Source organism: Mus musculus, chromosome 19 (genome assembly GCF_000001635.26).
Source record: "Mus musculus strain C57BL/6J chromosome 19, GRCm38.p6 C57BL/6J".
Classification (NCBI taxonomy): Eukaryota; Metazoa; Chordata; class Mammalia; order Rodentia; family Muridae; genus Mus; species Mus musculus.
Window position 1 is genome coordinate 13014532 of NC_000085.6, and position 15163 is coordinate 13029694.

General features: G+C 37.4%; 1 protein-coding gene and 1 pseudogene across 1 annotated transcript; one reads left to right on the forward strand and one right to left on the reverse strand.

Annotated features, from left to right (window-relative positions):
• Olfr1452-ps1 (olfactory receptor 1452, pseudogene 1) lies at nucleotides 1694-2615 on the forward strand (annotated as a pseudogene).
• On the reverse strand, nucleotides 12873-13796 carry Olfr1453 (olfactory receptor 1453). The gene has a single exon (NM_146700.1). The coding sequence runs from the start codon at nucleotides 13794-13796 to the stop codon at nucleotides 12873-12875; it is 924 nt and encodes a 307-aa protein (NP_666911.1).
• Between the last annotated feature and the right edge of the window lie 1367 nt (nucleotides 13797-15163).

Consider the following 15163-nt stretch of genomic DNA (forward strand, 5'->3'; position numbering starts at 1 on the left):
CTTTCCTTCCTCATTCTCTGCATTAGAGAATTTGTAGCCTTTTGACAACTGCCTGAGAGGGGGCTTCTCTCATAGCACTTATACAGTATCCCATGGCTGATCTGGGGAGGTCAGTATGTTATTCAAGTTTGGCTGTTTGCTCCTATGGGACTGGTAAGCTTCTACTTTCTATGAAATTTTTATGTTTTTTGTATGGAAAACAAGCAAGGCAATTACATTCGTTGTGAGTTATTCTAAAGAAAAATGAGCAATTTCAACATGCTTTCAAATTCTGAGGTAAATATGAAAAATTCCATCATATGAAATGCAGGAATTCATGTGACACATCATGCTCATTTCTCGATAAGATTGAAAAAAAAAAACCCTCCAAAACCATATGATGTCCTAGCTGATTAGGTTATAATCAAACATTAATTATGTATTTGTTCTTATTGGAGGAAAGAAACAAGAAAAGATAACAGCTAATCCTTAAAGTGAAAGCACATTTCTTTCATGACAAAAACCTTTCCTCCATGATCTCATTCTAATTACCATTTATATACCTGTACATACTGACAATGATATGGATAAAATCATAGATTTTTAATTAGGTTTAAGATGAATTTAACTTTTGAATCTTGACTTTTAAAAAACTGTATATATGATTTTTTTTGCTTATTATATATGCTTTTATTTCCAATTTTCTGAAAGTGAAGAATAAAAATGCTACTTGCTTCCTCCTCCAGACATAGACACAGAAATATATATATATTCAGTGGGACTGTATATGTATATTTACATATACAGTTTTTGTTACTGATCATAGAGATAAGTATATTCTTAAGGTTTTTACATATTTGTTAAAGGTAAAAGCAATGTTAAAGAAAGGCTTATAAATTCACATTTGGATAATGTGAGGTGAGCATAAAGTTGAGGAATAGTAGTTAGAATTGGAAGGATATTCTTTAAACGCTTAAACTGTAATCAAGAAATGTAATATACTATTACTACATGAGAAGAGACACAGATGCAATAGCATCAAGGATTAAACTTACCATCAAAATAAATTTGTGAGTTAAAGACATCCTATGAATTGGTAACACTCCAACATATGGACTCTGGTTTGGCTAATGTATCCCATTGAGAGGAATGGGATGATTATTTAGAGTTAACTCTTCATATCAAAAGTAGAATTCAGACTTATCTACAATTATTAAACTGTCTGAATTTTAGATAATATAGCTATACAGTTGAAATTAGGCAGAACACTGCTGGAGATTCCACAGATTCAGTAGCTTGCAACCTTGAATATATTCACTATCATTTCTTTCAAGCTCAAGCTTTTTTTTTTATTACATAATTTCCTCAATTACATTTCCAATGCTATCCCAAAAGTCCCCCATACCCTCCCCCCCCACGTCCCTACCCACTCATTCCCATTTTTTTTTTTTTTTTTTTTGGCCCTGGCGTTCCCCTGTACTGGGGCATATAAAGTTTGCATGTCCAATGGGCCTCTCTTTCCAATGATGGCCGACTAGGCCATCTTTTGATACATATGCAGCTAGAGACAAGAGCTCCGGGGTACTGGTTAGTTCATAATAGAAAAAACAAACTATACATTCTTTGACAATGTGAAGTTCAATTCCACTTCTTTTGTCTTTTTTTAACATTGACACTTTGATACAGATCACCCATTGATTCTCTGATAACCTTGATGGAGAACAAGACAGAAGTGACACAGTTCTTCCTGCAGGGACTTGCCAGTGACCCAGGCCTACAGCTTCCTCTCTTTATCATCTTTCTCCTCATCTACACCATCACTCTGGTGGGCAACCTGGGAATGATCCTGCTGATTGTCCTTGATGCTCACCTTCACAGTCCCATGTATATTTTTCTTGGTAATCTATCACTGGTGGACTTTTGTTACTCTTCAGGTGTCACTCCAAAAGTCATGGCTGGTTTTCTAGTAGGAGATAAAGTCATGTCGTATAATGACTGTGCTGCTCAGATGTTTTTTGTTACAGGCTTTGCTACTGTGGAAAATTACCTGTTGGCCTCAATGGCTTATGATCGCTATGCAGCAGTGTGTAAGCCCCTACACTATGCTAGCACCATGACTACAAGTATGTGTATATGGATGATCGCAGGTTGCTATGCCTGTGGCTTTCTGAATGCCTGTATCTATACCGGGGATGCATTTAGTTTATCTTTCTGTAAGGCTGATGTGGTCCATCATTTTTTCTGTGATATTCCAGCAGTCATGGTACTCTCTTGCTCCAATAAACATATAAATGAGCTGGTTCTTGTTTGTGTAGCCAGTTTCAATATTTTTTTTTGCTCTCATAATCATCTTAATATCCTACCTAATGATTTTTATCACAATTATAAAGATGCACTCAGCTTCAGGACATCAAAAGGCCATGTCCACCTGTGCTTCTCATTTCACTGCTGTTTTTATTTTCTATGGGACAGTAATTTTCATGTACTTGCAGCCTAGTTCCAGTCATGCTATGGACACTGACAAAACTGTGTCTGTGTTCTATACCATGGTGATCCCCCTGCTGAACCCTCTGGTGTACAGCTTGAGGAACAAGGAAGTCAAGAGTGCATTCAGAAAAATTATTTTCAGGCCAAAATGATAGATTGATTTTAAACATTTGAGACATGAATACCTAGATTCATTTTTTCTCACATCCTTTTCACTGAATCAGATTTTATTTGTTATCTCTCTGTCTGTCCATCTGCCTACTGGTCTATCATCTATCTATCTATCTATCTATCTATCTATCTATCTATCTATCTATCTATCTATCTATCTATTTATCTATCTATCATCTGCCATTTATCTATTAATCCATGCATATATTTTTCAGCTCTCTGTCTGTCTGTCTGTCTGTCTATGTATGTGTGTGAGAGAGAGGAGAGAGAGAGAGAGAGAGAGAGAGAGAGAGAGAGGAGAGAGAGTTCATTCTCTCTTTCTACCACATAAGTTATGAGGATCAAATTCAGTTTCTTAGCACTTTTGTTGACAGCACCTTTACTAAATGAGCCACCCTTCTAGTCCTGAATCATATTTGAAAACTGCCAGGTTGAAAGGATCCTCCAATTCTCCAAACTCCAAGGTTCAGTGCATATGTCTATAGATAACAGTCTAGGTTCAGCTGAAGCTCTACTATAGAAGAATTTATGGCAGAAAGATAAAAATCTAATGTCAGCATTTGCCAGGAACATGAAAAAAATGGATTTCTCTTTGATGAAAAGACCACTTTCTTTGTCTATACATGTGGTTGTGTACCAAAGCCCACACTGGCCTCTAGACTTTCCTAGTCCCTACTCACATACATTTGTTATGCATTTCAAAGTCCATTCTTGCCTCCAGGCCCTTCTGACCTTTTCCATTCCTCCTCCATGATCATAGTTCCCAGGATGTTAAAGGTCACAGAGTTTTCTTTTCCCTCATACCTATTGTTTCTCTGTATAAGAGTGAAGTTATCCCATATGTCTTCATAATTATCCTTTTCCTCTCTTTTGCTGTTTTTGCTTCTCTTGCAAATAGTCCTGGCTACACATATAGTCTACCTCTTTTTCTCTCTGATCTGGACTTTTCCAGCTGCCTCTTGCTGTTCTTTCTTATCTAATATAAAAACCTTCCCCTAATCATTGAGAAGCCATTTTGGTAGTTCCTTTGCTGAAACTAGCTTATAAACATCAACACTGAATTCAGTTTCCTGAAATTATACCTTATAGTAAAAGATATATTCAGAGTTATAATATCTGAGTGATGCTAATGGTATTGGTTTTTAATCAAATAAAAATAAAATATCGATCTATTAAATGTGTCATCTTTTATGTATTTATTTTTTAATTTGTGTTAATGCAGATGTTTGTAAAACAGGAACATAATAGTACCATCCATAGAAGTTCACATGCTTTATGAGTAAGGACACACTGACTTATATGAAGCCAGTTTTTCAGGATGAAATGGATTTTGGTTTTGTGTGGCAGGTTTATGGTTAAACTATATTACATACTATTTTAGTATGAAAGTTTTCTTGTGAAATACAGTGGTAAACCAATGGAATCTCAGCATTCAAGATGCTGATATGCATAGATTAATAATAGTTTGAGACTAATTTAAGTTCTATACCAAGACGCTGTCAAAACAAAAAGATGAAGAAAAGAAAAAAAATAGAAAAATAACAAAAACGGCCCAACTTATGTCTTTCTGGGAGCTAGTAACTATGTTTTTGAAAGTAAATGCTTTCGGAAGCCATGGGTTCTGCAATGATCTGTCCTAGTCAATGTGGGTGCCTGTCATCCATTCTGAGAGGGCTTAGCCAGATAAAATGAAGTGGAAAGTCAACCTGCCTATTTCCTTGTCTCTATCATTCCTTACTTCCCTTCTCTCCCTGTCTTCTTTTGTGTAAGAGAGATATCTATCTTCTGTTGCATCTAGATCCCAGAACTACTGGATCAAGTCCTTGATTTCTTCTTCCCCATCTCCTTTCTCACATGTGTGGTCTGTGTATTAATTAACCGATAAGCCTGCCTGGTTTACCAGCTTTCACAGAAGACACAGTGAATATTTTTTGGCATCTATAATCACATGAACTGATTGCAACATTTCCATACATGGGGTTTGGCATTTATTGACTGTGGAGTTCTCATCCTTAAAGAGGCCATCTGTATCATGCCTTCTACCACTAAGGATCATGAAATAATATAGAAGAGAGGGTCAAAAAGAGCCTGTGGTTTCCAAGAATTCTATGGATCAATATCTTTTGGACACGACAGAGCTGTTGCACCCATGAACTTCAGTTGTGTTTACCTGCATAGGGAATTCATAAGACTGGGAGCATCAGCATTTTATCTTGTAATGGGGAAAAGCTTATGAGGGCTGACCCATTCTTGAGGACTATTGACAGTTAATGATGGATGGTGCATTATATTTTTCATTAGTAAGTTGGTCGTGCCCCAATAAATAATCCCCTCATGTCACTCATATAAACAAACTTATTTTAACTCAGTGGGCCACGCATAAAAGCTATGAAAGTTGGAAGGAAAGTTGTTAAGAAGAAGGGTTTCATTGGGAGAAGAAGGGGGTGAGTAAGGGTACTAAGGGGTAAGAAGGACTATACTTCCTTATAAACATGTATAAAATTCTTGAATAGTAAATTTTCTAAATTGAATTGTCACTTGATATTTAATTTTATGATTTAAATTTAAGCCTAATATTTTCTGTTACTTCTACAACTTTAGATGTTTTCTCTGCTCATTTATATACTATTTGTCATTCACCACATAGACCATCTCCTCACATGATCTATCTTCTTCAAAGACTTTATTAACACTTACTACATGGGCTTACTAGAAGCATTTCTATTCCTCTCTAATTAAACTCTTAATCACAGCATAGAAGTGACTCTAACTCTTTTAAAGAAGCCAAATATATACAATGAAAAAAAGAAAACATCATTAATAATTGGTGCTGGCCTAACTGGCAGTCTGTATGTGGAGAAATGAAAATAGATCTATGTTTGTCTCCTTGCACAAATCTCAAGTCTAAGTGGATCAAGAACGTCACCATAAAACCAGATACATGGAATCTAATAGAAGAGAAAGTGGGAAAGAACCTAAAACTCATTGGCACAGGGGGAAATTTCCTAAACAGAACTCCAATAGCTCAGGCTCTAAGTTTGATGATTGATAAATGGGACCTCATGAAATTGGAAAGCTTCTTTAAGGCAAAGGATATTGTCAATAGGACAAATCAGCAACTTACAGATTGAGAAACAAATCTTCACTAACCCCATATACCATAGAGGGCTAATATCAAAAATATATAAATAACTCAAGAAGCTAATGATCAAGAAACCATACAACTGAATCAAAATATAAATAAAGAAAACATCCAACAAATATGGTATAGAAGTAAACAGAGAATTCACAACAGAGGAATATCAAATGGATGAGAAGCACTTAAAGATCTGTTAATTGTCCTTAGTCATCTGTGAAATGGAAATCAAAATGACCCTGAGACAACAATCAGAATGGCTAAGATAAAAAACTCAGGTGACAGCATATGTTGGCAAGGATGTGGAGGAAGAGGAACACTCCTCTGTTGATGGTGGGATTGTAAACTGGTACATCCACTCTGGAAATCAATCTGGAGGTTCTTCAGAAAATTGAAATTAGATTTACCTGAAGACCCAGCTATACCACTCTTGGGCATATATACAAAATATGTCCCACCAGGCCATAGGGGTACATGTACCCCTATGTACATAGCACCATTATTTGTGATAACCAGAATCTGGAAACAACCAGATGTCCCACAACAGAAGAATGGATGCAGAATAGGTCATTTACAAAATGGCATACTATTCAGCTATTAAGAATGAGGACATCCTGAGTTTTGCAGGCACATAGATGAAATTAGAATATATCATCCTGAATGAGGTAACTCAGACCCAAAAGTACATGTATGGTATGTACTCACTAATAAGTGGTTATTAGCCAGAAATAACCCCAGAATATCAAAGATACAGTCCACAGAACTCAAGAAGGTCAACAAGCTGATGGGCCCAAGTGAGGATGCCTCAATCCCACTTGAGAGGGAGGAGAAAGCAATCATGGGTGGGGGTTAAAGGGAGGGAGGAGCCTGGGTAGGAAAGGTGACAAGGAAGAGAAGAGAGAAACATGATCAGGTATTATGTGTTGTGGATCAGGAATGAAGCTCTGAAGGCCAACAGAAAGAATGGAAACGGGCAACCTCTTGAAGTGGAAGGTGTAGAGACCCTCTAGAGTGTATCAGAGACCTAGTAGATAAGAGACTTTCAGGAGTCAAAGAGAAGGAGCTTAGATGAAATGCACTAGAGTGGGGAGAGAGAACTTATAGGATCCATCTCCAGTAGAATGATAGGGCATCAATGGAGGGACGTGGTTGCAATCCCATAGTCAAAACTCTGACTGATAATTGTTCTTGCAGGGTCAAAAATGGAGAAGAACCTGAGGGAAAGGAAGTCAAGTTACAGGCACAAATTTGGGTCCAGGTCAAGGGGAGGCCCCAAGGCCTGATACTACTAATGATACTATGGTGTGTTTACAAACAGAAGCCTAGCATGGCTGCCCTCGAAAAGCCCCAACAAGAAGCATAAAAAGTCACATGTAGATATTTACACCTAACCAATGGACAGAAGATTGTGACCCCTGTGGTTGAATTAAGGAAAAGCTGGAAGAATCCTAGGAGGAGGCTGACTCTATAAGAAGACCAGCAGTCTCAACTAGCCTGAATCCTGGAGATGTCTCAGATACTGAACCACCAACCAGACAGCATACATCAGCTGATATGAGGGCCCCAACACACATATACCCGAGAACTGCTGAGTCTTGACTTAGTGAGAGAAGATGCACCTAACCCTTAAGAGACTTGAGACGCCAGGGAGTAGGGAAGTCTGACGGGGTGGAGGTGGGGTCTGTGGGCAACCCCTTGGAGATTGCTGTCTTGGGGGAGGTATGGTATGTGGAACAGTTAGAGGGTGGACTGGGAGGGATATAAAGACTGAACTGTAAAAAAAAAATCAAAAATTAAAACAAACAAGCAAACAAACAGAAAAACATGGTCAATGGTACCTGATCAGATATCTTTGTTGTAGCATATCTCAAAAAGATATTTTAAATGAATAATTAGAAACCTTGTAAGTGAATATTTTTTATTCTTTATGTATTTATTTAACTATTTGAGATTATTTCATGGGTATTAGACAATATCCACCAGAAACATAGTACGCTCTTAGTAAAACAGTTTTCTCATTTTCAAGTGAGGGAATATATTAGTATAGTTTTGAGTTCAACAGCACCATGTGTACCTATGACTCATTGTAAATCTTATATGTGAGGCATCTTCTGAATAAGTGTTTAGAAGACTTTTATTTTTTTTCCATTTTTTATTAGGTATTTAACTCATTTACATTTCCAATGCTATACCAAAAGTCCCCCATATCCACCCACCCCCACTCCCCTGCCCACCCACTCCCCCTTTTTGGCCCTGGTGTTCCCCTGTACTGGGGCATATAAAGTTTGCAAGTCCAATGGGCCTCTCTTTCCAGTGATGGCCGACTAGGCCATCTTTTGATATATATGCAGCTAGAGTCAAGAGCTCCGGGGTACTGCTTAGTTCATAATGTTGTTCCACCTATAGGGTTGCAGATCCCTTTAGCTCCTTGGCTACTTTCTCTAGCTCCTCCATTGGGAGCCCTATGATCCATCCATTAGCTGACTGTGAGCATCCACTTCTGTGTTTGCTAGGCCCCGGCATAGTCTCACAAGAGACGGCTACATCTGGGTCCTTTCAATAAAATCTTGCTAGTGTATGCAATGGTGTCAGCGTTTGGATGCTGATTATGGGGTGGATCCCTGGATATGGCAGTCTCTACATGGTCCATCCTTCCATCTCAGCTCCAAACTTTGTCTCTGTAACTCCTTCCATGGGTGTTTTGTTCCCAAATCTAAGGAGGGGCATAGTGACCACACTTCAGTCTTCATTCTTCTTGAGTTTCATGTGTTTAGCAAATTATATCTTATATCTTGGGTATCCTAGGTTTGGGGCTAATATCCACTTATCAGTGAATACATATTGTGTGAGTTTCTTTGTGAATGTGTTACCTCACTCAGGATGATGCCCTCCAGGTCCATCCATTTGGCTAGGAATTTCATAAATTCATTCTTTTTAATAGCTGAGTAGTACTCCATTGTGTAGATGTACCACATTTTCTGTATCCATTCCTCTGTTGAGGGGCATCTAGGTTCTTTCCAGCTTCTGGCTATTATAAATAAGACTGCTATGAACATAGTGGAGCATGTGTCCTTCTTACCTGTTGGGGCATCTTCTGGATATATGCCCAGGAGAGGTATTGCTGGATCCTCCGGTAGTACTATGTCCAGTTTTCTGAGGAACCGCCAGACTGATTTCCAGAGTGGTTGTACAAGCCTGCACTCCCACCAGCAATGGAGGAGTGTTCCTCTTTCTCCACATCCACGCCAGCATCTGCTGTCACCTGAATTTTTGATCTTAGCCATTCTGACTGGTGTGAGGTGGAATCTCAGGGTTGTTTTGATTTGCATTTCCCTGATGATTAAGGATGTTGAACATTTTTTTCAAGTGCTTCTCTGCCATTCGGTATTCCTCAGGTGAGAATTCTTTGTTCAGTTCTGAGCCCCATTTTTTAATGGGGTTATTTGATTTTCTGAAGCCCACCTTCTTGAGTTCTTTATATATGTTGGATATTAGTCCCCTATCTGATTTAGGATAGGTAAAGATCCTTTCCCAATCTGTTGGTGGTCTTTTTGTCTTATTGACGGTGTCTTTTGCCTTGCAGAAACTTTGGAGTTTCATTAGGTCCCATTTGTCAATTCTCGATCTTACAGCACAAGCCATTGCTGTTCTGTTCAGGAATTTTTCCCCTGTGCCCATATCTTCAAGGCTTTTCCCCACTTTCTCCTCTATAAGTTTCAGTGTCTCTGGTTTTATGTGAAGTTCCTTGATCCACTTAGATTTGACCTTAGTACAAGGAGATAAGTATGGATCGATTCGCATTCTTCTACACGATAACAACCAGTTGTGCCAGCACCAATTGTTGAAAATGCTGTCTTTCTTCCACTGGATGGTTTTAGCTCCCTTGTCGAAGATCAAGTGACCATAGGTGTGTGGGTTCATTTCTGGGTCTTCAATTCTATTCCATTGGTCTACTTGTCTGTCTCTATACCAGTACCATGCAGTTTTTATCACAATTGCTCTGTAGTAAAGCTTTAGGTCTGGCATGGTGATTCCGCCAGAAGTTCTTTTATCCTTGAGAAGACTTTTTGCTATCCTAGGTTTTTTGTTATTCCAGACAAATTTGCAAATTGCTCCTTCCAATTCGTTGAAGAATTGAGTTGGAATTTTGATGGGGATTGCATTGAATCTGTAGATTGCTTTTGGCAAGATAGCCATTTTTACAATGTTGATCCTGCCAATCCATGAGCATGGGAGATCTTTCCATCTTCTGAGATCTTCCTTAATTTCTTTCTTCAGAGATTTGAAGTTTTTATCATACAGATCTTTCACTTCCTTAGTTAGAGTCACACCAAGATATTTTATATTATTTGTGACTATTGAGAAGGGTGTTGTTTCCCTAATTTCTTTCTCAGCCTGTTTATTCTTTGTATAGAGAAAGACCATTGACTTGTTTGAGTTTATTTTATATCCAGCTACTTCACCGAAGCTGTTTATCAGGTTTAGGAGTTCTCTGGTAGAAATTTTAGGGTCACTTATATATACTATCATATCATCTGCAAAAAGTGATATTTTGACTTCCTCTTTTCCAATTTGTATCCCCTTGATCTCCTTTTGTTGTCGAATTGCTCTGGCTAATACTTCAAGTACTATGTTGAAAAGGTAGGGAGAAAGTGGGCAACCTTGTCTAGTCCCTGATTTTAGTGGGATTGCTTCCAGCTTCTCTCCATTTACTTTGATGTTGGCTACTGGTTTGCTGTAGATTGCTTTTATCATGTTTAGGTATGGGCCTTGAATTCCTGATCTTTCCAAAACTTTTATCATGAATGGGTGTTGGATCTTGTCAAATGCTTTTTCTGCATCTAACGAGATGATCATGTGGTTTTTGTCTTTGAGTTTGTTTATATAATGGATTACATCGATGGATTTTCGTATATTAAACCATCCCTGCATCCCTGGAATAAAACCTACTTGGTCAGGATGGATGATTGCTTTAATGTGTTCTTGGATTCGGTTAGCGAGAATTTTATTGAGGATTTTTGCATCGATATTCATAAGAGAAATTGGTCTGAAGTTCTCTATCTTTGTTGGATCTTTCTGTGGTTTAGGTATCAGAGTAATAGTGGCTTCATAAAATGAGTTGGGTAGAGTACCTTCTACTTCTATTTTGTGAAATAGTTTGTACAGAATTGGAATTAGATCTTCTTTGAAGGTCTGATAGAACTCTGCACTAAACCCATCTGGTCCTGGGCTTTTTTTGGTTGGGAGACTATTAATAACTGCTTCTATTTCTTTAGGTGATATGGGACTGTTTAGATGGTCAACTTGATCCTGATTCAACTTTGGTACCTGGTATCTGTCCAGAAATTTGTCCATTTCGTCCAGGTTTTCCAGTTTTGTTGAGTATAGCCTTTTGTAGAAGGATCTGATGGTGTTTTGGATTTCTTCAGGATCTGTTGTTATGTCTCCCTTTTCATTTCTGATTTTGTTAATTAGGATTTTGTCCCTGTGCCCTTTAGTGAGTCTAGCTAAGGGTTTATCTATCTTGTTGATTTTCTCAAGGAACCAACTCCTTGTTTGGTTAATTCTTTGAATAGTTCTTCTTGTTTCCACTTGGTTGATTTCACCCCTGAGTTTGATTATTTCCTGCCGTCTACTCCTCTTGGGTGAATTTGCTTCCTTTTTTTCTAGGGCTTTTAGATGTGTTGTCAAGCTGCTAGTATGTGCTGTCTCCCGTTTCTTCTTGGAGGCACTCAGAGCTATGATTTTCCCTCTTAGAAATGCTTTCATTGTGTCCCATAGGTTTGGGTACGTTGTGGCTTCATTTTCATTAAACTCTAAAAAGTCTTTAATTTCTTTCTTTATTCCTTCCTTGACCAAGGTATCATTGAGAAGAGTGTTATTCAGTTTCCACGTGAATGTTGGCTTTCCATTATTTATGTTGTTATTGAAGATCAGTCTTAGGCCATGGTGGTCTGATAGGATACATGGGACAATTTCAATATTTTTGTATCTATTGAGGCCTGTTTTGTGACCAATTATATGGTCAATTTTGGAGAAGGTCCCGTGAGGTGCTGAGAAGAAGGTATATCCTTTTGTTTTAGGATAAAATGTTCTGTAGATATCTGTCAGGTCCATTTGTTTCATAACTTCTGTTAGCTTCACTGTGTCCCTGTTTAGTTTCTGTTTCCACGATCTGTCCTTTGAAGAAAGTGGTGTGTTGAAGTCTCCCACTATTATTGTGTGAGGTGCAATGTATGCTTTGAGCTTTACTAAAGTGTCTCTAATGAATGTGGCTGCCCTTGCATTTGGTGCGTAGATATTCAGAATTGAGAGTTCCTCTTGGAGGATTTTACCTTTGATGAGTATGAAGTGTCCCTCCTTGTCTTTTTTGATAACTTTGGGTTGGAAGTCGATTTTATCCGATATTAAAATGGCTACTCCAGCTTGTTTCTTCAGTCCATTTGCTTGGAAAATTGTTTTCCAGCCTTTCACTCTGAGGTAGTGTCTGTCTTTTTCCCTGAGATGGGTTTCCTGTAAGCAGAGGTCTTTAGTTCTTCATGATCTTCTTTTTCTTTATTTTTTTTCTCTATTTTTTTACACTCCAGATTTTAGTCCCTTCATATTGTAGTCATTAAATAATAATTAAAAATTTTAGTAGGTTCATCCGGATGTTCCCATAAAATGGCCACAATTAACTGAACACAAAAGTGTAAAGACGTAACAAATCTATGTCATATTACTGCAAATTTCTGACATCTATTTGTAATAGCCTTCTCAAGAAATCTATGAGTGTGTCTTCACTTTAAAGGACTGTGCATGCACATCATGCATATATGGATGAGTATTGATATGACAGAAAAATATTGTATGGAAAGGATCAAATATGATAATATAGTAAATTAATTTTTTCATAGTCTGATATAAAGTTATCGTAAACATGTTACTCATATCTTCAGAACAAGATGATATCATTATGAAAGCCAACACATCATTGCAGAGGTAGTCACATCAGATTCTTATATTTGGGTAGGGTGGGGAAATAAGATTCATGATAGAATTAAGATGAACGTATCCAAGTGTTTTGCATTCTAAAAAACTAAAATCAAAGCTGTAGACATCATTTTGACCTCAATACAATTTTTGTGAATGCGCTTTTCACATCCTTGCTCCTCAGGCTGTAAACCAGAGGGTTCAACATGCAGATGACCATGGTGTAGAACACAGATGCAATTTTGTCAGTGTCCATGGTGTGACTGGAGCTAGGCTGCAAGTACATGAATATGATAGTCCCATAGAAAATAGAGACTGCTGTGAAGTGCGAGGCACATGTGGAAACAGCTTTGTGATATCCTGCAGATGAGTGGATCTTCAGTATGTTGGTGAAAATGAACATGTAGGATATTAAGATGATTATAAGGGCAAAAAACATATTGAAGCTGACTACATAAATAAGAATCAGTTCATTAACATGGCTATCAGAACAAGATACAATCATTACTGCAAGGACATCACAGAAGAAATGATGGATCACATTAGATTCACAGAAGGAGAGACTTAATGCATCCATAGTATAGATGGAAGCACTGAGGAAACCACAGATATAACAGCCAATGACTAAAGATGCACACATGTGTGTTGTCATGGTGGTAGCATAATGTAGGGGCTTACACACTGCTACATAACGATCATAGGCCATTGAGGCTAAAAGGTAGTTTTCCACATCTCCAAAGTTTGCAAAAAAGAACATCTGAGAGGCACAAGCATTGTAAGACATGATCTTGTCTCCTGTAAGGAATCCAGCTATGACCTTTGGAGTTACTGTTGAAGAATAACAAAAGTCCACTAAAGACAGGTTACCTAGGAAAATGTACATGGGAGTGTGGAGCCGAGAATCCAAGAGAATCATCAAGATCAGCCCAAGATTTCCTATAAGGGTGATGATATAGATGAGGAGGAACGTGATAGAGAGTGGAAGCTGCAGGCTTGGGTCATTGGTGAGTCCCACCAGGATGAAGCATCTCACTTCTGTTCTGTTCTCCATCAGTGATATCAGTTAATCAACAAAAGGCCTTAAAAATTTTTTAAGAAGAAAATAGTAGAATTAAGGTCTGGAGAGGTGGCTTAGTTATTACAGCTTTGGATTTCTATTCCAAAAAACTCAGCATCTACACAGCAGCTCACAATTTTCTGTAATTCAGTAGAAGGGGATCTGTCTGATAATTCTTCTGGCCTTTTCAAGCATGATGCACACATTTTATACAGGCATACATGTAGGCATGGCACCTATACACATAGAATTAATTTTTAAAAGTATTTAAGTAAGAGTAGGGTAATAAAAAATTGGAGACTGTGAAAATTTAATTGATTATCTACAAAATTAATATATCTATCTATCTATTTATCTATCTATCTATCTATCTATCTATATATCTATATATCTATATATCTATATATCTATATATCTATCTTACTGTACTTACCTGAAAAAGGACAGTATAGAAACAACCTGTGCTCTGTAAATAGCATAATGATTTTGATAGATGATTATTATGTCTGAGTCAATTGTCATGCATAAAATATTTCTGTATTTTAAAATAACACAATTATCACTTTCTCTTCTGGATTGGTAAACTGTTAATCTGTTGCCAGCTAACAGTCTAAAATAATTTGAATTAGTTATAATGAATATTTTTTTCTTTTGTTTCACCACAGTGAGCTGAGTGGCACACTATGTGGTAAGTTCTTGGTAAGTATATAATTTTTCTTATTAAAGATAAATTGAACAAGTAATCCATAACCAAACCATGAAACGTTTCTCCTGAATGCTAGAATGTTATAAATGAAGTAACGAGCACTGGATTGCATTTTAACATTTTTTTCTACATACATTCTCATGCTTTTAATATAACATATCGAGATACATTGATAGGGACATATCCAGATGCATGAAGGTATGACTAGGACACAAAAGGCTTAAACTTTAACCAGCATTATTCAACACTGAAATTGCTAGTTTTGTTGTACTTATAATCGTGTTATAATAATGTTCAACTGCAGAATCAGTTGGAAATAAAGACAGAACCTTTAAACAGAGAGTAATTATTACAAAAATAAAAGAGCATGCCAAATGCAATATGATGCAGGCTGTTAACATGGCTTAGTGTGTACTACTGATCAGGATGTCATGGCTATGTGATAATAGTGTAGAATACTTTTGTTCTGGGTAAGGTCATGTCCTGAATTTTTTTCTCCAAATTGCCCACTCTGCTTTTAGGCCACTGGTAATGCCTGTGACTTCTCATGGTCTTCGGTTTGTTTTCACTCTAAGGCTATGCATGCTGACCATGCTACTTCACAGGAACCATTCCTTTCAAATTTTCATTATTGTAGTCCTGAATTTTAGATACA